This window comes from Orcinus orca, chromosome 15 (assembly GCF_937001465.1).
Source record: "Orcinus orca chromosome 15, mOrcOrc1.1, whole genome shotgun sequence".
Lineage (NCBI taxonomy): Eukaryota > Metazoa > Chordata > Mammalia > Artiodactyla > Delphinidae > Orcinus > Orcinus orca.
This window is the reverse complement of record NC_064573.1, coordinates 24,040,406-24,068,379: the sequence shown is the minus strand read 5'-3', so window position 1 is coordinate 24,068,379 and position 27,974 is coordinate 24,040,406. Positions and strand designations below refer to the sequence as shown.

Below are 27,974 nucleotides of genomic sequence, written 5' to 3'. Positions count from 1 at the left end.
CTATATATACATAGTTTAGTGTTTTGACATCATATTTAACACCTTTTTGTTTCATGTATCCCTTAACTACTTATTGTGGATATAGATGATTCTACTATCTTTGTCTTTAGCACAGTTTTGTTTTTTGGTTTTGCTGCTATATTTAGTATGAAATCAGTCATATAAGTAATTTTTAAACATTTTATTAAGACAAACAGTATATTACTTAAACTTTACTCTTGAATTAATATTTATTTATCTATCTATTTATTTATTTATGGCTGCGCTGGGTCTTTGTTGCTGTGCACAGGCTTTCTATAACTGCAGCCAGTGGGGGCTTCTCTTGTTGTGGAGCACGGGCTCTAGGCACGCAGGATTCAGTAGTTGTGGCTCGCGGGCTCTCGAGTGCAGGCTCAGTAGCTGTAGCACACAGGCTTAGTTGCTCCACACCATGTGGATCTTCCCGGACCAGGGCTTGAACCCATGTGCCCTGCACTGGCAGGCAGATTCTTAACCACTGAGCCACCAGGGAAGTCCCTACTCTTGAATTAACCTTGATTTTATTTCAGACCTTTGCTTCACAAGGAATTTTAGTAAGGTGAAAAGTTAAAAACTATTGAAGAATCTAAAGATTTTTCAACCATGCTTGGAAACTATAACAAAATCTGGTTATTCTACTGCCAAAAAACAGTTTATAGTAAGGAAGGATTAGATTAGTCCTGAAGGACTTAGTGCTTCTAAAAAAACTGGCAGCCATCAATTTTTGGCTGCACTTGAAGACAGCACATACAGGATCCAAGGAATTCCAGGAGTGAGCAATCTCAGAAATGTCTGGATTCAGAGTCTTCCCTAAAGATATTCCTCTTAGTCTTGAATAATTCATAAACTAGGTAATTCCATCCCTGACTGTCAATGAGGTGGTGGCACCTTCTACCTCAAGGCCTGCTCAATGTCAAGGTTCACACATCAAATACCAGACTGAGGAGCTGGGGTGGGGGGTGGGGGCCTCAAAAAAAGTGACAAAAGTGCCAAAAGCATATGCACCACCACAAACAAAGCTTCTCTGGATATTCTGAATAGCCACCCATGCCCCCACAATGTGCAGTTTACTCACTTTACAGCTTTTTATACTTTCTAAGATTCCTTTATACTTTTCTCTATAAACTAGGATGAATTAAGAAAAAGAAATGACATCAAAAAGAATAAACACATGAGAACAGCAAAGGATCTTTGAGAAAAAGCAGTAATTAGCAAAACAAACTATAAAGTCATAATAATTCAAACTGCAAGGCACCAGCACAAGTATGTAAAACTTAGAAAGAAATAGACAAAAATGGCTAACAAATTATTCCCATCACTATTTCTTGAGAAGTTCATCCCTTCCCCAATGCTCTGAATTGCCAGCTCTGCATAAATCAAGTACACGTACACACACACACACTCACATCTTCCTTCCCTTCTTCAGAGTACTTTAGCTATTATGTTTTTTTTTCTTTCCCATGCAAATTTTAGAATGCGCTTATCAAGATCTCCTCACCCACCCCCTCAAAAAAGCTGTTGGAATTTTAATTGGAATTGCCTTCAATCTACAGGTCAATTTGGAAACAACTGACACTTTTACAATTCTTAATCCTTAAACATGGTATACATCACCATTTAGTTAAGTCTTCTTTAATGTCTTTTGGAAGAGCATATATAGATTTTACTACAGTTTACGTAAGTGAAAAGAAAATTTATTTTGGATAATAAATAATGTTCTCTTTATATGCCCTTTTTTCTCTAAGTCTTATTACTACATGAGCAGTGATACTCAATGACAATTCCTTCAGGATTAACGAAATGGTTTCAAAACTTGCTGACGCTACAGCTCATCTCCAGTTTGACCTCTCCCACCAATCCACAACCACCTTTAATTTTCCAAGGATCTCAGAAGCAGTAGTATGTATCCACTTCCCATAATATACAACTAATCCACATTATCACAAAAACTGCAAACTAAGCCAACCTTGTAAAGTCCAATCCAACTATATCCAAAAGTCAGAAATTAAAATGTATTGCCAAAATATATAAACAATTCACAAAAAGGAAATACCAATAATCCTTAATCCTTAAACATATAAAAATAAACATAACCTTGATTGTTAAAGGACCACAACACACATACATACACATATATTTTATTTACATATATCAATATTTATATATTTTTAAAATTCATACTCAAGAGAGATAGCCCTTCCAACCCTGGGGTCAGGGGAAAGGGGAAATACAGACTTAGTTATCACTATTACACCATTTTCGTTACTGAAAATCAGTAGAGGAAAAGAATTAAGTGTTTACCCTTATTAATAATGTAGTAAAAACAATGTTTTATATATCCTAATTCATGAAAGCACTCCTTCACAGGAGAATTCCAGTTAATAAATGTACAAGAAATGACCAAATTAAAAATACTACCATTTTGGAATCTCTTATGAAACAGGTGATTCAGACCAAAATCATCAATGGATGCTAAAACACACTCAAACCTCTGATCAGCCTTAGCATGATAACTGATATAAACCCACACATTTTCTGTAACCTAATGAAATACAATATAAGGTACCTAGCATCACTTATGAAATACTCTTACCAAAAATGTTTAACCCAAATTTTATCAAGCCTTTAAATCTGATGTCCAATTTATAGAAAATACAGTAAATAAAAAAACAAAATATGAGAAGCAATCAGGTAGGTCTAGAAGGTGGAACATTCTACAGAAAAACTGACCCAGTTTGTTAAAAGAAAAAAAAAAAGTAACGGCATAGGGGAAAAAACAGTGGCAGGAGTTGGGGAGTACATACCTCCATTCGAGATTAAAGACAGAAGAAATGTAACTACCTTATTGCAATGTATTGCAATGCAATGTATACACCTTATTTATTTCCTAATTGTAACAAATGAACTACAAAACGACTAGGGAAATTTGAAAATGGACTGGGTAAGAGGAATTATTGTTAACTTTGTAAGGTGTGATAACGGCATTACAGTTATAGAAGAAAATGTCCACATTTTAATTTACTTTAAAAAACCCTAAAAAATAGATGAAGTAAATATGGAAATAATCCAAATGGCTATTAACTGATGAATGGGTAAAGAAAAGATGGTATATTCATACAAAGGAATCTCACTCAGAAATAAAAAGGAATGAAATATTGATACATGTTGTAACATATCACACTCAAAGATTCCAGGGACTAGGACACAGGTATCTTTAGGGGGCCATTATTCAGTCTACATAATAAAGCTGTTAAAAACAAATAAATAAAAATGTTTAAAATCTAGATACTGAGTAATGGGAATTCAATATTCTAGTCACTCTACATAATTATGTGTCTGTCAGTTTTTATAATAAATGAGATATTGGTTTTCACCTACCAAATTGACAAAGGCCAAAGAATCTAAAAATGCATTAAACTGACAAAGGGGTGGGGAAGCAGACCTTCTCATACATTGCTCGTAGGAGTGTTAATTGGTACAACTTCCATGGAGCAGTTTGGCAAATTACAAATGCACATATACTTTGACCCAGCAAATGCTACTTTGAGGAATTTATACTGGAGATTTATTTGTATGCTTGAAAAATTATGTATGCAGCATTATCTGTTATAACAAGAAATTAGAAACAATCTAAATGTCCATATATGAAAAACCGATTTCATATAATCTATGCACACTCTGCAGTCATTTAAAAGAATAAGGCAGTTGCATATACGCATATACATATGTTTTACTTAACTGTGGGGGGAAAAAGCAAGGGACAGCAAGCAAAAACAAAAAAGAAAGGTATGTGTAGTATGCTACCATTTGTGTTTAAACAGTTTTGTAAAACTACATGAAATAATATGGTTTTACTACCTCTGGAAGCATTCAAAAGAAACTGCTACCAGGAATTATCTCTGGGCAAGGGAGGTGGCTGAGTGGGGGAAAGGAAAAAGAAAAACTTATTTCCTCCTTTTCATACTTTTTGAATTTTCTACTGGTACATATACCACAAATGGAGGGACAGACAGATCATTAAAATAAAAAAAAATTTTTTTAAATCAGCATACCACACAAGCTTATGTGGCCCTTGATACAAATTTTCAATCTCCAAGTACACTCTTACCTGCTAGTCGGTGCAGGGAAAGAAAATGACAGTAGCTGATTCCAGAACGGGTCATTCTCAGAGACAGATTCTGTGCCTGATAACTTTTTTAAGTACTCATTTTTAGGAAGATCACCAATTCTGCTGCTATTCGATCCCATCTTTTAATCTGGTAGATAACTTGTCCTTAAACCTTCATTTCCACAAGACAACCTATAAAGAATGAAAAGAAATTTCAAACGTGTTCAAAGTAATCATCATACTTTTCTTACCCTTGACCTAAATGTAAGAAACTCTAAACCTAGTAAAAGAAATCATACCTCTCTTTATTTTTAAATATATTAGACATCAGATACAAAGTTATACAAGGCGAAAAATGAGGCTAAAATCTGTCTTAGCCAACATAACACAAAATCCCAATCTATACTTGTAGATCTTAGAATGGGCATACCTTTGCCCAAGAAAATGTCTCAAAGCAAATTCATAACAATGATAACTTATTTAAAAATAGTCTAAAACAATGGTGCTAAAGAAATAGAGACTGGATGGCTTGAATGTGCTAAGGGCAGAAAATTGTTCAAGTAGTTACCATGTGCTACCTACACTTATTAAAGTGAAAGGGCTCCCAATTCCGAAGGAGCCACACACAGTGCCTCTCTCATCCTGCCGTAATTGCACATATACTTCTTGCTGGCATTCTTAGTCTCCTAAATCATGAGCTGTTGTGTTTTGCTGGGGTTTTTTTTTTTTTAAATAAGAACTATCTTATTCATCTTTCTAGATGTCTACATTAGCATATAACAGGCATTCTCTAAACAGCATTATGTTGAAGGAAGGAATGAGTGTAAATAAATTATTACTGTCTTCATTATTTGTTGTGCTTGGTCACGAAGGGGAAAACTAAGAGATCAGTTACAAAATGAATCACAGTCTTCATCAAATTGCACGTAACATAGTTCAAGATCATGTTTTACCTCAACTTGTTCAGAAAAAGTCTCTCACTGACAATAAAATAATGAAGAATAAATTAAACTAAATTAAAATTACCATCACAGGGACTTTCCTGGTAGCGCAGTGGTTAAGAATCCACCTGCCAATGTAGGGGACACGGGTTCAAGCCCTGGTCCGGGAAGATCCCACATGCCACGGAGCAACTAAGCCCATGCGCCACAACTACTGAACCTGCATTCTAGAGCCCGAGAGCCACAACTACTGAAGCCCGCGCGCCTAGAGCCTGTGCTTCGCAACAAGAGAAGCCACTGCAATGAGAAGACTGCACACCACAACAAAGAATAGCCCCCGCTCACCACGACTAGAGAATGCCCGCACACAGCAACGAAGACCCAACGCAGCCAAAAATTAATTAATTAATTTTTTTAAAAAAAAAGATTACCATCACAATGAAAGGAAACTACATGGGTTCGGTGGCTAAAGGAAGCTCAGGTTACAAGAGAATTTACATTAGTAGTGACTTACTTTCTCACCTACGTCCCTCCTCATTCCACAAAGACATCGAAGCCAAGATCAGAATTTGGAAGCACGTCTTCCACATTCCCTTTGGAACTCTGGGACTGGCTTGAGCTGCTTATCTAAGGACATGAGGCTTCCCCAATGCACATGGACAGCTGGGCCTTCTGAATATGAGAGGGAAATACTGATCTGGCTTCTTATCACCTGCCCCTGAACTCAAGGCCACACACTACTTTCCTCCTCCTTAATCATGGGGACAGGGACCCCAACACTAGCTGACTCCAACTCAGACTTCATATCAAGCCAACAGTCAATCATAACTCTAGATTTCAGTTTAATGTCTCAAGTAATTATTGAGCCCAATTAGAAAATGCTATAAAGAAATATTCTGAAATATATAAAGTCCTTACTTGTCATACCCTATTCCAAAGCTACTTTATACCTTTTAAGTTATTTAAAATTAAAAATTTTAATATCTTAGCAATGAGATATAATACACTAGTGAAAATTAATTAACTAGAGCTACAATTACCAACATGGACACATCTCAAAAACAAATTATTTTTTAAAGAAAGCGATAGAGGGACTTCTCTGGTGGTCCAGTGGTTAAGAATCCGCCTTCCAATGCAGGGGACGAGGGTTCGATCCCTGGTCAGGGAACTAGGATACCACATGCTGCGGGGCAACTAAGCCCGTGTGCCACGACTACCGAGCTCACACACCTCAACTAGAGCCTGCGTGCCGCAAACTACAGAGCCCACGTGCCCTGCAGCCTGCGCACCACAACAAGAGGAGAGAAAAACCCACACACCAGAACTGGAGAGAACCCTGCTCGCCACAACGATGAACCCGCACACCACAAAGATCCCGCATGCCTCAACGAAGATCCTGCATGCCGCAACTAAGACCCGACACAGCCAAAAATAAATAAATAATAAATAAATCTTTTTTTTAAAAAGTAAAGAGGTGGATAAAGATATACCATGCTAACACTAATCAAAAGAAAGCAGGGGGCTTCCCTGGTGGCGCAGTGGTTGAGAGTCCGCCTGCCAATGCAGGGGATATGGGTTCGTGCCCCGGTCTGGGAAGATCCCACCTGCCACGGAGCGGCTGGGCCCATGAGCCATGGCCGCTGAGCCTGCGCGTCCGGACCCTGTGCTCCGCAACGAGGGATGCCACAACACTGAGAGGACTGCGTACCAAAAAAAAAAAAAAAAAGAAAGAAAGAAAGCAGGAAGAGTTTTATTAATTTTAGACACAGTCAACTTCAGAGCAAGGAAACTTATCAGGGATAAAGGCCATTATATAATGATAAAGGAGTCAGTTCTCCAAGAAGACATAACAGTACTTACTGTGTATCCACCTAACAACAGACCATCAAAATATGTGAGGCAAAAACCAATAGAACTGCAAGGAGAAAACAATGAATCCACTATGATAGCTGGAGACTTTCACGCTCCACTATCACAAATGGTCAGATCCAATAGGCAGAAAATCAGTAAGGATAAAGCTGATGTCAACACCACCATCAATCAACTGGATATAACTGACATCTTTAGCTGCTTCATCCAACAACAGCAGAACATACGTTCTTCTCAAGCTCACATTAAATATTCACCAAGATAGACCACATTCTGGGCCATAATACACATCTTAAATTTAAAGAAGAGAAATTATAAAATGCTTTTAGTGCCCAAAACCAATAAGCTGGGGATAGAGAAGCAAATCAGAGGACCCCATGAGGAACGATTCGGACAAATGCAGAATACAGGTGATGAGCAAGTTCATTTGTGGGACTGGAAAAGTTCTGAATCCTCATTGTGGTGGTGGTTACCTGAATCTATACATGTGATAAAATTGCACAGAACTATATGCACAAAAGAAAAAAAAAAGAGTCCATGAAAAAAGTGGAGAAATCCTAGTATAGTCTGCAGTCCATTCTGTGCTGTCAATATCAGTTTCCTGGTTTTGATAATGTACTATAGTTATATTAACCTTAGGGAAAGCTGGGTGAAAGGTACATGGAATTTCTCCACACTGTTTTTGCAACTTTTTATGAGTCTACAATTATTTCAAAATAAAGTTTTTTAAAATAAAAACAAAATCAAACCCAAAAATCGAATCTATATGTCCAAGAAAGGTGCCAACAAATCAGACTAACAGCTGTTTTCTATCACAACCACTAAGTTTATTTTTACATATGAAATTAATGCATCACCTATATTATCACATGAGATGATTAGGATCTCACATTTATTTTACTTGGTGTCCTGGAATGCTCTTTCACTTAGTTTCCCTAAATAAATCTTATTTAAAACTGAACTTTTTCAATAAAAGCAAAATAAGTCATGGTCCTTTGGGGATTCCACACTAACTTCATAACTTGGGAGGATACAACAGATTTTGCCCTCTACGACCTACTTAAAAGAACTATTTCCTTTTTATCGAACCTTCCAAATTATTTTATTTGTCTAATAATCCCTGCAATTCTTGGATATGCCTCAAAGAAATTTTTTAAGAACAAAGAAGACAGCCACAACTTGTTTATAAGTCCTCTGTTTATCGGGGGGAACCCATGCTAATTAGCGGTTAGCATTGTGGGCCTAACAACAGTATATTGGATAAACACCTAAGTGTGTGGATCAAAATCGTTAGGTAAGAGAGTGCCAGTTTACTGGCAATAAGCACTTTAATTATGGTTTCCCTTGGCTCTGCCATGGACTCAATTTCCTTTCTCTTTGCTTCATTAAAATTAACAGAATAAAAATGGCACCAGATAAAAAGAAATGAGAACCAGAGCAAATTGTTTTCAATTAAACAAACGAGTATTTTACTTTTCTTGTGGTGCCTTAAAAGCAATCAATGAAAAATTTACTTTGGGAGTTTAATAAGGTCCATAAATGCTGAATTTTCAAAAGAACAGAATTCCATCCCACCTCTCCTAAATAAGGCAACAATGAGACTATCATCACAGAGTCTATTAATGAAAATTTAAGTCAGACTTGATTTATTTATACTTTATTTTTTTAATCAGTAATGCACCTGGTACAAAATACAAAGGGTTCAAAGGGTATAGAGTAAAAAGTCTCTCTCCCATCCCTACTCCTAACCATCTGGTTTCTCAACTCAGAGAAAATATTACTAGTTGCTTGGATATCATTCCACAGATTTTCTATGTATATACAAACACATATTTTCTCCTTTTTACACAAACCATAACACCCTATATATGCCTCTTTACTTTGCATTTCCCAGTTAATATATACTAGAAATCATTACATATATGTATATAAAGCACTTCATTTATTTTTACAACTCTAACATTCCAGTTTTTAATTCCATAAATCCCGTATCGATGGACATTTAAGTAGCTTATGATCTTTCACTATTACAAATCGTTCTCCAGTAAGTATCCAGTACATATTTCACACGTGTATCAGTATATAGGTACAATGAATCCAGGGAAACAGAATTGGTGGATCAAAGATTATGTGCATTTCTAACTTTGGTAGATACTGCTGAAGAGTAGCAGAATATGTCACCTCAAAATCTGCCACTTTGCCACTTTATTTTGAGCTGTAGGCACTTGAAAAATACCAAATGCAGGGTGAGGCCTTCTCTGAACTCTCCTTATCTGCGTAAAGACAGATTCTCCAAAAGGAACTCCATTATCATAAATTATAAATTAAGCAGTTTCATCAACCAGGGAATACTGACTCTTATCACAAGAGCACCTAGAAGTTGACACAACACTGAGACTAACTTTGTCACAAACTATCATACCTCTCATCTATTCTTCTAAGGCCCATTCATCTTTTCTAAAAACCATTTACTCTCCCTTAAGAGGCCTACGTTCCCCTTCCCCTTTCCCTTTTAAGATGGTATTAAACTGAATTCTAAGCCACTCATTTTTCCCTAGGTATCTCCCATGTATACATGAGGTACACGTGAATAAACTTCTATTTTTCTCCTGTTGATCTTTTATCACAGTTAAGAGCTCAGAAGGGTAGACGGAAAATTATTTTTCCTCCCCTACACTGCCTAGCTGCCTTCTTTAGAGGTTGCCAGCTTCCACTCCCTTCAGCAATGCCTGTTTCTCCACACCACAGCCACCACTGTTTAATCAAACTTTTTGATCTTTGCCAATTGACACATGAAAATAGTTTACAATATGGTTTTAATTTGCATTTCATTTCTATTACTGTGAATGAGGCCATCACCTCTTCATATCCTTTGCCTATTTTCTATTGATTTATAGGAAATAAATTTTATTTTCAAAACTGCTAGGACAGACCACAAAGTACTAAAGTAACTGCTCAATCCAGGACCAATATGAAACCTTTCTAAAACAATATGAATAAAGTCTGTCAGCTATAAGAAGACACTGAACAGAATATTAACAAGGAAAACCAAGACAGCCAACTGAGCACAAAATGCAATGCCTCCTTCCCCTCTTTTCCTCACCTAACCCTAAAATAATGCAAAAAATTTTTGTCAATTATTACACAGCCATGCTGAAAAATTCACAGGAAACCCGAAGCTGTCAGAAATCCCCATAAAATGTAAAACAGCTGGAGATGGACTGAAAAGGAAAGTGACATACAGGGCAGGCTCAAGAGTCTTCCATTAAGGGCACCAAGGGTGGAACAGCAACCCCAGTCCAGAGGCAGCTGGCCAGAAAAGGGCCAGAGCCCAGGGGCAACAGACCTGGCTAGGACACCCTGCCCAGTCACCCCTGCCCTCACTCCATTAGGCAGCAACAACAGGGTACTATCTGCTGAGAACAGAGGGTGAAAGCAGCACCCACGGCAGCTGCAATGACAAGGAGGAACAAGTTCAGCCAAGCAAAGACAACTAGCCACTGAGGTGCTCTTGCCAGAAAGTTCCATCTGCTCCCCACCCTCGCAGAAAGCAAAGTAGAAAACTGAGGCCCAATGGCACCTCTTCTGCATCTAATTCATGCCAAGGATTTCAAACACACACACACACACACACACACACACACACACACACTACTTGCACTCAATGTATTTGGAACTCCCAAGACCCTTACCAATGAAAACCACAATAAAATGGAACTTGAAAAACCCAGTGTCCAATCACCCCACCTCCTAATAGTCCTAATGCTCTTCCCTCTCACTGTGCATCAGAAGACTTCCTGGCTTTCAGCTCTGCTTTCTCTCAATGTTTCAATAACTGAGGCTCTCTCCTGGTTTCACCAGTGCCTTCCACGATATTATTATTACTTTCAAACCTCTCCTAGTCCCAACCTCTGACTGGAATGCCAGTACTATCGATATGCCTAAAACAGGAATTTTTTTTTAACTTAAGGGTAATATAATATATATAACATAAATAATTATATATATTAATTATAATATGCAACATGCAAAAATTTATACATATATATCCAGTAATTTCATGGATAACAATGTTCCTTACATAAATCTATACTAGAAATAAGCAGCGTGCAACTGCTGATGCTTTTAGCAGTACCTTTCAAAAGACCTATCTTTAAGGCAACGTAGTGAATAATTCAATCTTAATGTGTGTAAAACTGATTCCACCCTCCCTCCCAAAACCAGTCTTCCCTCTCACCTTCCCACCACTCACCTAAAGTTTCCATTATGTGAAAACTACCTTTAAATGTCATGGTTTTGTCATATATATGACATATCTCCCAAGGTAGATTATTCCTCCTTATCCCTAAGTAACCTACAGCACACTGCTGAAGAGATATTACTCAAAAAAAATACTTTGAAATAGCCAAGGTCCCATAACTAATAAATATATGAAAAGATCTTCAGTATAAATGAGGAATAAAATATGCTAATTAAAACAGTGAGGTATCATTTTTACCAATCTGATTAGCAAAGGTTAAGAAAAACCTTAATAGCAGTTGTGAGAGTAATAAGGAGACAGGCATCCCCACCATTAGTGTGTAGGTATTTGGCAACACCTGTCAAAATGTTAAGTGTGCCAACAATTTTGGTTTTAGAAATTCATCTCACAGGTAAACTCATACAAGTTGACAAGTTCTATACATACAGATGTTAATCACTATTTGGAATAGCAAATACACAAAATAACCTAAATGATCATCATCTGGAGATTAACTACAGTATGGAATAAGCACATAATGGAATACAACGTAGCCACTGAAAAGAATGAGGTAGATCTTATGTGTTAATATGTAAAGATATCCCAAATACTGCAAGTGAAAACAAACACAAAGACACAGAACAGCTCATATAGTAAAATCCCATCAGTTTAAATAAACATGTAAATTCTTATATACGCCTAGATAATTTCTGGAAGGAAACATAAGCAATGATCCAAGACTGGTTACCTCTGAAGAATGGGAATGGAAATCTGGAGGGAAGAGACTTTTCACTTTATGTCCTTCTGTACTGCTTGACTTTTTTTTAAACCAGAAACATGTTGTAACTTACAGTAAAAAAAAAAAAAAAAAAAAAAACTTAAATAAATGGATGTTCTCTTTATCTGCTCTCCTTCAGGAAGGCTCTGAATGTGCTTCTGGCTTGTGCTTTAAACTCTATGTGAGTGACCCCAGAATTAATATTTTGCCTTGACTTCTCAGTCAAAATCCAAGCATAAATCTCTACATATTGAACATATCAACTGATGTCGTACTATCATCATAAACTTTAAAATAGAATTTTAACATTTGTCCCCCAAAACAAGCAACCCTTCCAAAAGTCACTATTCCTATCAATGTCATCAGCATTCTTGGCTCAAGTTACCTCACTCACATACCCAAGCATACATTCCACACATGCCTATTACACACTTACTGTAAATGTAGGTGTTATGATGGCTACCGAAAATGCAAAAATGAATAAAACCAGGTCCCTGCCATTAATGGACTCAAATCCTGGAGAGACAAACATGTCAATAAATTATTATAACACATTTGGTAAGTATTACAATGGAGTTATTACAAGCATCCATGGAAATACCCAGGAGCATCTGAGGCAGAAGAAGCACATATGCAACAGTGCTATCAGATTTATTTACATGGTCTAAAGGCTTTAAACTCACTGATTCATTTAGTCCCCCTTAACAACTCTGAGAGGCAGGCACAGTTTTCTCATTTTACAGATGAGGAAACTAAGGCACAGACAGGTTAAGTAACTTACCAAATTCATGAGGTCCCAGAGATAATAAGTAGAAAAGCCAGGATTTGAACCCAGGCAATCTAATTCCAGAGTCCCTGGTCTTTACCAGTTTACTAGGGTGACTCCCCAATGACATCAACAAGTCCTGTGGGTTCTTCTACAATACCCACAATTCTACATATCAACTTTTAAGCCCATCTCTTTATCTTCCCACTGCTTCCATGCTGGACCAGGCTTCTACAATCTCACATGATTCAGTGCAACAGTATCCTGATTTCTTTGCTCCTAATCTCTCCACTTCGATTCACCCTGCACATTCCACTACTACATTAATCCTTAAAAAAAAAAAAAAGGAAATTCAGTCCAGCATCAAAATTAAGACCAAAGGTTCTGGGCTTCCTTGGTGGCACAGTGGTTAAGAATCCGCCTGCCAATGCAGGGGACACGGGTTCGAGCCCGGTCCGGGAAGATCCCACATGCCGCGGAGCAACTAAGCCCGTGCGCCACAACTACTGAGCCTGCGCTCTAGAGTCCACGAGCCACAACTACTGAGCCTGCGTGCCACAACTACTGAAGCCCACGTGCCTAGAGCCCGAGCTCCACAACAAGAGAAGCCACCACAATGAGAAGACCGCGCACCTCAACGAAGAGTAGCCCCCGTCTGCCGCAACTAGATAAAGCCCGCGTGCAGCAACAAAGACCCAGTGCAGCCAAAAATAAATAAATTAAATAAATTTAAAACAAAAAAAGACCAAAGGTTCTAGTATGAGACAGACCCTGCTAAGTCTGTAAACTCAGCCTGAATCTCCATTTACCACTTATCAAACCCTACTGCATAATGAGAAAAACAACACTACTTACAACTCATATTTTCTGAGGATGAAGCAAGATGACACATGCAAAGCACTCAGTAAAGGACCTGGCACAGGGCATGTTTAGCCAAATAAAAGGTCAAGTACAATCTATTTTTAATATTTGTGAAGTTACCACTTCCATCATTTTACTTAACCAGCTCAAAAATATTCAATGATTCTTCATTACATGAAAAGCCAAATATATTGACATTCAAGACCCTCCACAGTCTGAAAGCTCGCTTTCCAACTTTATTTCCAGCTGTCCTCCAAACCAGTAGTTCTCAAACTTCAAGGTACATAAAAAACACCTGTGGAGCATGTGGATAAAAATGCAAATGCTTACGCCTCAAAGATTCAGAATGTCAGGCCAGAGCCCAGGCATCTGCATTTTCTAAAAAGCATTCTCAGCGATTTTGATACAAATTGTGTGTGAACCTCAATTTGCAAAAAAGTACCAGAACAAAGTAAGGCAAGCCACGTTCTCAACACCTAGCATGCTCTAGCATTCCTCTGCTCCTGTTCACACCTGCCTCCCCCGCCACACACCTGTCCCACAGAACCTGAAACCCTACTCACTAAGCATAGTGTGAGCGCTCTTTTTTCTCTACAGTCCTAGAGCACTCATTATCTTCACCATTCATTTATAATTTAACTACCCTTCAAATAATGCCTTGTTTTGCTGTCTGACTTATACTGCTATTTAACACTTCAGATCAATTATTCCAAGTCAATTTTACTATCATGAGTGAAAAGAACACTATGAACAAGAAATGATATGCTCAATATTTTGTATTTAATTTGTGAAATATCTGATGTATACATAAAATAAATCTCCTTCCTCTTCTATATGTACTGATTCACTGTCTCCTGATTTAATGTATCTTAGCTGGAAAGTAAATATTAGTGGATCTGAAAATCCATAATAACCAAATTCTGTCTTAACACCCTCAAAATATACAAATAACACCCTAGTGCACTTTGTCCTGACTTAAGTTGAGACTCCATAAATCATAAACTATATCCCAGAATCGCCTGAATGTATATATGTGTGTGTACACACACAAACATACACACACACACATTTGTACTCAACAAACTTTAAAGTGAAACCTCATCATTGAAACAGGAGTCCAGAGAAATAGTGGGCAGTGATCACTGGCCAAAGGACATGTTAAAACACCACAGGTGCCATTAGTCCAAGTAATGGAACATTCTCTAAAAGGTTACTATGTTCCAAGTGCTATATTAAGTACAGTTGGGTATTCCATGGCAGTGAAATGAAAGCAATGAAAATAAAAAGATGTAAGCCCACAAGTATAAGATCAAAGGAGGTGTGAAAGATGGAAAGGTGACAGAGTGCTAGTAACTGAACTGGCGGAGCTGAGGATGCCCGCAACATATCTGCCTGCCAAAGGAGACCCTAACAAGAAGCCAGCCAATCCATCCCATGGAACCCTGGGAAGGTGAAAGAACTGGAGAAAAGCACCATGAACGACTGGGCAAGGCAGGGGGCTCAAGTCTGCGAGTCTTTCCCCCCGAGTAGGAAACCATGTATGTGCACTCTGAAGAAATCTGAATGAAGAGACTCTGGACTCTGAAGCCAAGGTTGCAGAGAGTAATGAGGCAGAGGATAAAAACAGGGGAATGAAGTTGAAGTTGGCCTGCTGCACAGATACACAGTGGGTTTCCCAGCCTCCAAAGCAGGAGACTGGAGGGTTCTTCCCAAGAGAAAATGAAGGGGGAACCATGGAAAAGATACAGACATTTGGGATTCCCCCCATTTAAAAAGCTGGCTTGCCATCTACAGCAATGCTCACCACTCAGCAAAATCCACTCACATGCAGAGCTTTCAATCAATACTGGGAGTCTCAATCTTTTTTTTTTTTTTTTTTTTTTTTTTGGGAGTCTCAATCTTAAATTAAGAGTGGTCCACCAAAAATGATCAGACTTGTGAGGAAAGCCTCCAATGTGAAATAAAGAAACCAAAAAAATTAATCAGAAAACAGGTGATTCTAAGAAAAAATTTTAACTAATATCCTCAGGGAGATAATAAAACTAATAATAACAACTGCAAACATTTATACAGCCTACTATGTCCCTGGGTCCTATTCAAAGTGCTTGACACATATTGAGTCTTTTAATCCGCACTGGGTTAGCAATTATGACCCGAGGGCTAAATCCAGCCTGCTGCATGAAGAATGATTTTTACATTTTTAAGTGGTCAAGAAAAATCAGTATTTTGTGACACGTGGAAATCCTATGAAATTAAAACTTCAGTGTCTACAAGTGAAGTTTTATTAGAACACAGCCATGGTCATTTGTTTACACACTAAAGCTGCTTTCGTGATACAACAGCAGAGCTGAGTAGTTACTACAGAGACTATATGTGGTGCGTTCATCCCCTTATACTGCTGCTCAGTGCACTACAAATCTCAGGGACACATGTGACAATGACAGCATTTCAAGTGTCAGGCATATTGCCATACTTTGACATTTTTAATTACCAGTAAATATCTCTCATATCAAAGCAAGAACAAAGGGCAATTTCCCTGGTGGTCCAGTGGTTAGGACTCTGTGCTTCCACTGCTGGGGCCTGGGTTCGATACCTGGTCGGGGAACTAAGATCCCGCAAGCCCCAAGGCGTGGCCCAAAAAAAAAAAAAGAACGAAGTAGACTCTGATGTCACACTTTTAAGTCACAGTGGAGTGTAGATTTTTTTTATCTACTTAGATATCGAAGTATTATGTTTATCATGTAATATCATCATAGCTATGTCAGAAGAATACAAGATAGGTAGACATTACCAACTAAGGTAATAACATGACATGCGCTACCACACAGCACTCACTCCCAACTCATCAGAGCAACAATCAAGAAAATTAGAAAATTTAAAACAAGGCATTTCATCACAAGCAAATGTCTTCCCAAAAATAAAAAATGAAAATGAGGCTACAACCAGAGGAAGATTCTGAATGGCTCATTTGTTAACCAAGCAAGGAAAGTCATTTACCAATCATGATTTAAATTGTGTTTGATTACAGCAGACAAAGAAATGTGTCCAGAGAAAATAAAACATCTTTAAGACTTGTCTCTCAGTGAAAATAACTGCTCCAAGAACAGCCTGTAAGGAACAATTACAGCCATGAATGTTTTCCAAATTGGTTGAGAAAATACTAATTCAGTACAACCTGAAGTGGCATCTGCTAAGATGAATAATGACAGATGGCGGTAAACATGTGTGGAGCAGAAAAAAGCTTAGCTGGACAAGTTTACAAATCTTATGAAAATGCAAGGTGTTTACAAAATTTTATTTTACTTTGCAAAATATACTTTTTTTACAAAAATATGTTACTTATGTTAACATGTGGATTTATTATTTCTATTTTTAAGTAAATTACATAAATATTACTTAAATGCAAGGTGCTTATAGCCTACAGTGTTCATTATGCTATCTATCAGCAGGTACTCTGCATAAAAATATTTGAATCTATGATGTGTTATTGAACCAGCAGTGTCAACAGCCAACTTCATCCACTCTCATGAACTTAACTATCAGTTCCATAAAATTTTTCTCAGAAATAAAAACTGAATATCCTGATATGTTCTACCACACAACAGTACAATGGCTCAGCAATGGTATAGTTTTATTTAAATTTTTCAAGCTCAGGGTTGAGACTGAAATTGTCCTGAACAAGAAGAACCCCCTCAACCACTGTTACTGGACACTGAATGGCTTTGGAAATTAGTTTTTCCTGCACATTTGATAATATTTCTCAATGAATTCAACCTAAAATTAGAAGGCCAACAGCACTTAAAAATCTGTAAAACCTATACTGAAGTAAAGTCATTTCAAGGACAACTGACATTATTTGAATCACAGGTAATGTCAAGCTGCTTTATACACTTTTTTTTTTTTTGCGGTACACGGGCCTCTCACTGTTGTGGCCTCTCCCGTTGCAGAGCACAGGCTCCGGACACGCGGGCTCAGCGGCCATGGCTCAAGGGCCTAGCCGCACCGCGGCATGTGGGATCTTCCCGGACCGGGGCACGAACCCATGTCCCCTGCATCGGCAGGCAGACTCTCAACCACTGCACCACCAGGGAAGCCCCTTTATACACTTTTGATGCTGTCAAAAATCAAAATAAGACTCAAGACCTCCACTCCCACACAAGTATGCAGTAGATACATTTTCCAAAGTCAAACTACAGTTCCAACAGCATTTTTCAGATGTCAGTACAAGTACAAAAGTACTTTCCACATTTCAAAACCCATTTAACTGTGCAACAAGGAGTTCCACGTAGTCCTCAATTGGAAGTGATTAGTTGGTAACGCAATGATTTGCTAAAGGGTAAATATGAGAAATGAATCTAACATAATTCTACAGATGTCTTCCAAGCAATAAATACGCTCTATTAAAACCACTGGGGGAATTTCCTGGTGGTCCAGTGGTTAAGACTCGGGCTTTCACTGCCGTGGACCCGGGTTCAATACCTGGTCAGGGAACTAAGATCCCACAAACCGTGCAGTTCAGCCAAAAAAAAAAAAAAAAACATATGTTCATAGATTGATATCAGTATTTGGCAATACTTATCTATGTAAAAAGATATATTCAAAGGTGAAATACATTAAATCTCATTACAAATCAGCATTAAATAGGAACATTTATGATCAATTTTGATGATAGGAAACAGTAACTTTAAACTCCAATTAAGTAAAATGTTATCCCTTCTCCCCCAAAAGAGATTTCATTCTTCTCATCAGCAAACCTTTATTACCAAAAAAAGAGTTCTCAACCATTATTAGTATTGTATTTTTAATTTCATCGATTAAAAAACTTGAGGAAATTTTTTCTCCCTTGTTTTGCAAGTACCTACAAAATATTCTTCATTTTGCCTCTGGGCCCACAAAGCCTAATTCTTATGATCTGGCCTTTACACAAAATGTCTGCCAACCCTTGGCCTAGAAGAATAAACTGAGACAAAGAAAGGTTAAGCGACTTGCCCAAGACCAAGACTACAGAGTTAGAAAGAGACAGACCAGGTTTCAGGCTAAGGCAGTCTGGGTGCAGAAACCATGCTCTTAACCACTATACCACATTGTTCCCATGAACCAAGAACAAGATGTCAAGGAAATAATCAAAGAACAAGAAAAGAGGGCTTCCCCGGTGGTGCAGTGGTTGAGAGTCCGCCTGCCGATGCAGGGGACACAGGTTCGTGCCCCGGTCCGGGAGGATCCCACATGCCATGGAGCAGCTGGGCCCGTGAGCCATGAGTGCTGAGCCTGCGCGTCCGGAGCCTGTGCTCCGCAACAGGAGAGGCCACAACAGTGAGAGGCCCACGTACCGCAAAAAATAAAAAAAGAACAAGAAAAGATACTTGAAACTACTAAAAACTGATTTAAAAATTCAATAGGCAGTCTTGTGTGATAATATAGAAGCTGTGTAATTACTTGAAAGATGAGTGGATGTGAAATAAAAGCCATTTTGTGTACTGTTAAAAAAAAAAATTCATTTAGAAGGTCTTAATAGATTAGTAACAGGAGTTCCAAACAGAAAGCACGAACAAAACAGAGGAGCATTAAGTTAAGACACTGTCAAGTCGGGAACTGTGAAGGTGTGAGACTGTACTTTACCTTCATTAACAAAGACAATGAAGCCTCTGGGAGGGGATGAAAAACAATTCACTGTCACGGCAACAGCAGCAGCCAGAGTAACATCTTGCATGGGTTTCCTGGGTCCCAATCCCCACAGGTCTTCCAAAGTATTTGGTAAAAATCAGTAATATGTTCACAGAAAAATAAAGCAAATAGGGAGGGGGGGCGGGGAAGCAAGATAAACTCAGCTCAGCACTGATATTTATGCAGTCAGGATAATGTAAACACTGAATTAATCAAGAATTCTTAAGTATCTATACTACAAGGGCTGGAAGAGGGGGAGGAGGAGGAAGAGGCTCATCTACCACAACAGGCATCAACAGGTATTACCTAAAATTGATAAATCACAAAATAGCCATTTAGACATATTACTTATAAACACAGTTAAAAGCAGTTATCTCTGGGAACCAGACTAAAAAGGACAGGTAAGGCAGGGTACTGCTGATCTTCTATAACATTATTATAAATTATTATCTTTTCTAACAATTTGCAAGTATTACTTTAAGTAGAAATATTAACTTTTAAATACATTGGAGAGAATGTGCTTTACTATTTCACAATCATTGATTCATATAACTCAATGTGCTAATATCAAAGAATAGTACAAGGCTGAAAAAGCAAACTAGCAATACCCAAGCTCCATCACACTGGTTATGTAAGCACAACGACTCCGTCAATATTTCCTGAGGGCCCACTATGTGGCCAGCACAATACCAAGAGCCAGGGTTAAAACTGTGAAGGATAGAATTTATTTACAGTTGAGTAAGAGACACAAATAAAGCAACATGAAGTTATAATATGACAACTATTCAAGACTCAGTGAAAGCTTCCCAGAGGTCATGCCATAAAAGCTAAGACCTAGGACTTCCCTGGTGGTGCAGTGGGTAAGACTCCGTCCTCCCAATGCAGGGGGCCCGGGTTCGATCCCTGGTCAGGGAACTAGATCCCACATGCATGCTGCAACCAAGAGTTCACATGCCACAACTAAGGAGCCTGCGTGCTGCAACTAAGGAGCCTGCGTACTGCAACTAAGGAGCCAGCGAGCTGCAACTAAGGAGGCCTCCTGCTGCAACTAAGACCCGGCACAAACAAATAAATAAATATTAAAAAAAAAAAAAAAAAGCTAAGACCTGAAGGACTGGCCTGGTTGGGTGTGGAGTTAAGAAACTTTTCAAAGTAAGAGAAAAGCATGTGTGTAGGCCTAGGATTAGGAAAAACAGGCAGGGTCCTTTCAAGGAACTGAAAAAAGCTCAACATGGCTAGAGTAGGGAGGGAAGCAAAAAAAGCCAGAAAGCAAGCTGATGCCTGATAGGGAGACTTACTAAAGGGCATGTCTTCTACTTTGCCCACTGTAACTATAAAATTGCATACATCCCTCAGCCTTCTAGACCAGTGAACTCTTCCCCAATACACTGATGATTTCAAAATACCTTAGTCCAGAACTATCCTATGGGTGCCAGACCATTTATCTGACTACATGCCATACATTACTATCTGGACCCAGAAATCAAGGGCCATATCCTAGAGATGACAGAGTAAGAAGCTGGAAAAGAGGCTGGGTCCCTCATGACAGCAGAGCCACCATACCAGCCCTGAATTGTCTACCTCTGGACTTCTCTTACATGAGAAACAAACTAACAACATGTTCAAGCTAGCAACGGTATGTTACTCAAAGACAAACCTAATCTTAACTGACACAGGAGGCTTTGAAAGTATTGTAAGGTGGAGGGTTGCAAAAGGTATTTTGAAGGAATAATTGTCAAGATTCAGTGATTGACTTCAGGACTTCCCTGGTGGTCCAGTGGTTAAAACTCCGTGCTCCCAATGCAGGGCGCCTGGGTTCGATCCCTTGTCAGGGAGCTAGATCCCACATGCATGCCGCAACTAAGAGCCTGCATGCCACAACAAAGATCCCGAGTACCACAACTAAGACCTGGCACAGTCAAATAAATAAATAAATAAATATTTTTAAAAAAAGATTCAGTGATTGACTCAATCTAAAAAAGAAAACTTATTATCTGTCATATGACATACAAAAAAATTGTTGTTAATTCTTCCAATATTCTTATTGGAGAGTTACAGCCACTTTTGGTGTCTGCATTTTTTAATTGAGATATAATTCACATGTAACATATTAATTTCAGGTGTACAACACAATGATTCAATATATGTATATACTGTATTGCAAAATGATTGCCACAGTCTAGTTAACATCCAGCACCACACACAGTTATTTTTTTTTCTTGTGATGGGAACATTTAAGATCTACTCTTAGCAACTTTCAAACATATAATACAGTATTATTAACTACAGTCACCAAGTTGCACATTACATTCCAGGACTTATTTATTTTATAACTGGAAGTTTGCACCTTTTGACCACCTTCACCCATTTCACCGACCCCCGACCCCTCACCTGGTGTCTGCATTTTTAAAGAATGTAACAAAAACTAGACAAGACATCAAAAAGTACTGACCAAACTTTCTTAATAATAAAAAAAAAACATTTTTCAGTAAATAAGAGCTATCTGTAAAGTTGTTTTCAGCCCTATTAGATTGCTTTGTCTACAAATAGACAAACATGAGTATAATTTAAAACTGCAAGCAGTTTTTAAGAAGTTCAAAGCATTAAGCTCAACTAAGAATCTTAGTAGGGAAAATAAGCTTAAAAATAGGCACAGATATATAACAATTCCCATTATGTTTACTGGAAGCCGTAAGCTAAAACACACCACCATCAGAGAGACCAGACCTTCACGCTCCAAGGCAGTCAAGACCTTGAGAGCTAAGCTGGAAAGTGGAACCCCCTCAGGAAGCAGGATACCAACTACAGGACTTCCTGAAATCCACCTGTAAGATTCAGAGTCTTCTCCCCCATCCTGGGAGAGGAAGAGCAGTAACAGCCATCTTGCCGCTCTGCTTTGCAGGCCCACAGCACTCAACCTCGCCCAGCTGAGTCACATACCTAAAATTCTAGATGGGAATTCAAGCCCAACTCTCACAGTAGCTCATTCTTCCTGAAAATTTTTTCTCCCTTTGAGTCTTCCTGTTGAATTGGAGGTACCTCCATCACCCACTGGGACACAGAGCCCCTGCCCTCTCACTCTGGGCGTGGAAACCGTCATTGCCAGAGTGTCCTGCGACTTCAAGTAGCAGTTGAGCATTACATACACTCTGATTACAAGTAAACAATACTTAAAAAACATGGATATGAAATAAATAAATAAATATGAATATGAAAAAGACCGAAACAAAATACAGAAAAACTTTACACGTTATTACATTGTTTTTATATTTAATCACTTTTAAAGGTCTCATTTTCCAAAGCCTATACTACAAATGTCACAGGTATTTCCCACATATTTGTTTACAGTCACTAAAAGGAAAATGGAACAGTCCTCTCCAGCACTAACTATTCCCATTATCTACAAAGTGAAAGAGGACACACTGCATTTGCAGCAGCAAACAAAATCACTGATTTTCTTAAGTCTCAACAAAATATCCCAAAACATACTGTGATAGGCAGAATAACAATTCCCAAAGATGTCCACATCCTAATCTATGGAACCTGTGATTCGGTTATTTTACATGGCAAAAGGGACTTTGCAGATGTAATTAAGTTAAGGACCTTAAGTTGAGGGAAATTACCCTGAATTACCCAGGTGTGCCTGATCTAATCACATGGGTCCTTAAAAGTGGAGAACCTTTTCCAGCTGTGGTCAGATGGACTACAGAACAGCCAGAGAGATGCAATGCTGCTGGTTTTGAAGATGGAGGAAGGGGGTCACAAGCCAAGGAATGTGGCGGCCCCTAAAAGCTGGAAGAGGCAAGGAAACAGATTCTCCCCTGGAAACTTCCCAAAAGGAACACAGGCTTGACACACTGATTTTAGCCCAGTGAGACCCATTTCGGACTTCTAAAATACAGAACTTTTAAAGAATAAGTCTGTATTGTTTTAAGCCATTAAATTTGTGGTGATTTGTTGCAGTAGTCATAGAAAACTAATACACACACATTAAACAACTAACAATATGTGAAATCATCTGGAGAGAAACATAATCAAATTGCCCAAATACTTAGAGCAGTATGAGATATAAGTTATTTGTGCATTTTGTGGTATATTTCACTTCTATTTTTCTCCTGCCCTCACAAAACTCCATCCATTAAAGAGATAGCCAAAGTGACAATTCTTCAAGCATTCTGCAGAAGGATGAACCATATTAACCAAGAAAATGGAACAGTCAGGACAACAGGATTAACTGGAAAAATCAGGAAACAAACTGTATTTTTCAGGAAGTCAAACATCAAAATGTTTGCACTGCTTCTTCAGTATCAAATGGATACCACATTTTAAAAAATAAGTCCTTCTAGATATAAAGAGCTTATTATTAATTTTTTAGGTGTGACAATCATATTGTGGGTATATTAAAAAGAGAGTGACTCAATCTTCCAGAGACATATACTCAAATATTTACAAATGAAATGGAGTTGGGAATAGGAATTCAGGGCCATAGATGAAACTAAATTAGCCTGAGTTACTGATTGTTAGAGCCGCGTAATGGGTACGTGGGGGTATATTACATTATCCCGGGTTGAGCTTTTCCAAATTTAAAAGTTACAAAAACAAAGTTCTCGACCTACTTATAATAAAATAGATTTCTTAATATATTTAATAGTTGAAACTCCTTCCTGTAACATTGACCCATCTCAATTTTCTGCCACTTAATCCACGTGCATCCATTCTTTCATTCCCACTCATTCTGCCCTGTTTACTAACCTAATGAGCTTCAGGAAGTCACCTAACAGCTAAAAGGTTGATTCTTCACCTGCAGAATGGGAATAGTTATACTTGCCCAGTCTGTCTCTGAGTTGCAGAGAAAATTATCTAAGATAAACAATACAAAGCAGGATAACCATTCAAGAAATCTACATTATTCATAACTTCCATGCTCAGCAGCCACCATTCACCTATTACTATAGATCCCCTTCCCTTCCACCTCCAGTTCCTCTCTCGAGCCCTCAATTCATCATCCCAAAGCCAGGGTCCCTCTGAAAGGGTACACTCCTCTCCACTGCCTCCACACACACACCGGTGTTTTCATATCTTTCAGCACCTTCTCTCTACACATCTCTCCCTCCAGCTTTCAAGGATCCTGCTCAGTCTGCCCCCCTAGCGAGTCTATCCTGTGTACCCCTTTGCTGGCCCTATTACAATCATCCCATCCCTTCTATTTCAGTACTTTCATCCTATCAGCTTTATTAACTCACTACTGTTCACAAACACCCGATCTAACTTCCCACCCTCTCGCCTTTCAGTTAAAACACAATCGCTACTTGCCAGGAAGTGGAGAATAAGGAGTGACTTCTAATGGGTATAGTTTTCTTTTTTGGGTGATAAAGATGTTCTTAAATTAGACAGTTGCACAACCCTGTGAAAATGCTTTTAAAAAACACTGAGTTAAAAAAAAGAACAAAAAACCACTGCGTTATACTTTAATTGTACTTTTAAAGGGTGAATTTTGTGGTATGTCAATTACATCTCAATGAAAATTTGTATGTCAAAAAAACAATCAACATTATTGCTCACCTTGCCCATCACACGCCCACTTGTCACATCAACCCCATCTTCCGAAGCATCGACTTGCTCTTCGGTATCCCCCCCGCCACGACCAACTCCCAACACCAGACTCGGACTGAGGCCCCTCTCACTCTCTTGATTAGCACATCCCCTCACTTCCCGGCTCTAAGTGCCACTGAATCCTGGAAGTGGGGGGCAGCTCTCGTGGCCCCGTCCCCCGCTGGCAGAAGGGACCCATCTGCCCGGGGGAGGGGAGGGTGTCCCCAAACCCGCTCTGACAAGGGGCGGGGGCCCCGCCCGGCTCCCAGGGCCGCGCTGCCAGGGGCGACGCCACAGCCCACCTGTCTCAGCCGGCGGAGAGATCCGCTTCCAGCTCACGGACGGACGAACGGGTGGCAGAGGGGACAGAACAAACCGCGGTCGCCGCCGCAGCCGGGTTGGCGCACACCGGCTCAGGCGTCCATGTTTCCACGTCTCTGCGGCTCCGGCTCCGACTCCGACTCCGGCTCGGCTCCCGCCCGGACAGCGTCAGTGAGGAGGCCCAGGGGCGGGGAGAGAAGAGGGAAGCTACGGAGAACGCCCGGGGTACCGAAAGCCCCGGCGCGCTCTAGCCGGCGGTCACGTGGCGTGCGGCGCGCGGACTTCTGGGAAATGAAGTGCTTCCGGCGTTCAGCGTTTCTCCACTCTCCTGCGCTTCCAGGGCAACCGCAAAGCCGCGTGGCAAAACTGAGAAGCTGATAAATCTTACCTTCGTGCTGCAGTCCTGGCTTACCCTACAGCACTTGTTCTGGTAACTTAACTTCATTAAGGCTCCTGTTCATTCCAGCACAATAATCACCCCAAAGTCAGGCAGTTCCTTGTAGGACTCTAAAGAATTGGGAAATAGGAAAATAAAGTTTGATGGAGGCAGAATAGCAGATCTCGAATTGCCTGCAATACTGTCAGAAAGGACAGGTCCAACAGGAAAGAGTGTCAATATGGTGCAGTGGCAAAAGTATGGAATTTAAAGTCAAATGAGCTGAGGTTACCAGATTGACGTCCTTGGGTCCTTATTTCACCTCTCCAGCCAGTTTCCTCATCTAAAATACATATACGGAATCATGATGATACTAACCATACAGGACTATTAACGACGTCAGTAATAATAACTCACATTATGGGTTGTTTTCTATGTGCTATTCACTGTTACTTTATTTCTTCAAATAACGCTATGAGATAGATATCACTGTTATTTCCTTAATATGAACAGTATGTGCCAGTACACTCTGAAAAGGACTATAGAGGTCTTACATATACTTTTCCAACTTTTATTGCCAACGAGTTCCCTGAACTTGCAGAATAATTACAGGAAAATATACTAAAACACAAGATACCTGAGAAGCCTAGCTAAAAATGAGGTGATAAAAATGTTCTGAAATTAGATAGTTTATGGCTATGCAGCCATTGTAAACAATGCTATGAATATGTGTTCATGATATATTGAGAGGAAATGGTATGTACAGTATTACCCATTTTCAAAAATAAATTATATTTATAATACTTATGTATATATGGCCCAAGGGGAAAAAGGCTAAAGGAATATTAGCAATTATTATCTTTGGGAAATGAGGTCATGCATGTTTTTAAAATAAATTTATTTATTTATATTTGTCTGCATTGGGTCTTCGTTGCTGCACACAGGCTTCCTCTAGCTGTGGTGAGCGGAGCCACTCTTCGTTGCAAAGCGCAGCCTTCTCATTTTGGTGGCTTCTCTTGTTGCGGAGCACAGGCTCCAGGCACACGGGCTTCAGTAGTTGCAGCACGCGGGCTCAGTAGTTGTGGCTCGAGGGCTCTGGAGCGCAGGCTCAGTAGCTGTGGCACACAGGCTTAGTTGCTCTGTGGCATGTGAGATCTTCCTGGACCAGGGCTCGAACCCTTGTCCCCTGCACTGGCAGGTGGATTCTTAACCACTGTGCCACTAGGGAAGTCCCCATGCATGATTAAAAATAGTTTTTTCCTACATGTTTTCTAATTTTTCTGCAATAAATATGAATTACATGTATAATTTTATTTTTAAATTACTATAGCGAAAAGAGAGTCAGGCACCAAATCAACCTCAAAGTACTTTTTAATTTTGCCTATACAAAAATCACACAGTCTACCTACCCCAAAGTGACCTAGCAAAAACTGTGAGCATCTCTTCAGAACTTTCTTGATAGACCAAGAAGCAACTTATTCTACCTTGAGGCAATCCTATTTGTGAAATTTAATATTCCCTACCTTTTGTATTTTTTGCATGGCTTGAAATAAAAAGTTTCACTAGAAACCAGTGTTCCTAGGCAAATATCATAATGTTGCTAAGAAAACATCATAAATCAGAAAATAATAATAGGAATGGTTTTAACAATATGTAATGCATTAGTTGAAGTAGCAGTCCTTTGAAAACTACTTATTGTACATGTAATGTGAAAAGTATTATCCTTGGTCAGCAACTTTCAATACTGCCTGCACAAGTATCATGACAACTTTGACTTGACTACTTCAGTGTCTGGTTATTGCAGAAACACTAACAAGAAGGCCATAAACACCCTCCCACTAAATGCAATGGGGTATCTTGGATTGGATCCTGGAACCACAAAAGGCAATAGTGGGAAAACTGATGAAAGCCAGATAAAGTCTGGACTTTAGTTAAAGATATTGTACCAATGTTAATTTCCTAGTTTTGACAATTGTGTATGGTTATATAAGATATTAACATTTAAGGAAACTAGGAGGAGGATATTCGGGAACTGTCTGTACCTTGCAACTCTTCTGTAAATTTAAAATTATTCCCTCTGGCAGGCCGAATAATGGCCACCCTGAAGATGTCCACACCCTAATCCCCCAAGACCTATGAATATATTAGTTTACATGGCAAAGGGGAATTAAGGTTGCAGATGGCATTAAGGTCACTAATCAGATGACCTTAAAATGGGGAGATTATCCCCAGTTATCTGGGTGGGCCCGATGTAACCACAAAAGTAAAAAGTGAGAGGGAGGCAGAAAACATCAGTCATAAATATGGCTCTAGCAGAAGATCAAGTGATTCAATGTGAGAACCAGGCATTACTGGCTTTGGAAACATTATCTGCTAGAGCCTTCAGAAAGGAACACAGTCTTGCTGATACCCTCATTTTAGCTCAGTGAGACTGAGTCAG

At 39.1% G+C, this 27,974-nt stretch overlaps 1 protein-coding gene across 4 annotated transcripts in view; it reads right to left on the bottom strand.

The window, feature by feature from the left end:
• Window positions 1-25,423, bottom strand: part of DYM (dymeclin) — a 375,320-nt gene extending 349,897 nt beyond the window's left edge. For 2 of the 4 annotated variants that reach the window (XM_049697847.1, XM_049697848.1), the window contains exons 1-2: window positions 25,140-25,421; window positions 4,127-4,318 (exon numbers count right to left, since the gene is read on the bottom strand). In XM_049697847.1, coding sequence (XP_049553804.1) covers window positions 4,127-4,266 — 140 coding nt within the window. In that variant the 5' untranslated portion in view covers window positions 4,267-4,318; window positions 25,140-25,421. Of the gene's footprint in view, window positions 1-4,126; window positions 4,319-25,139 lie in introns of all 4 variants that reach the window. The other 2 variants (XM_033421381.2, XM_004266082.4) reach the window with 2 other exon arrangements.
• Between the last annotated feature and the right edge of the window lie 2,551 nt (window positions 25,424-27,974).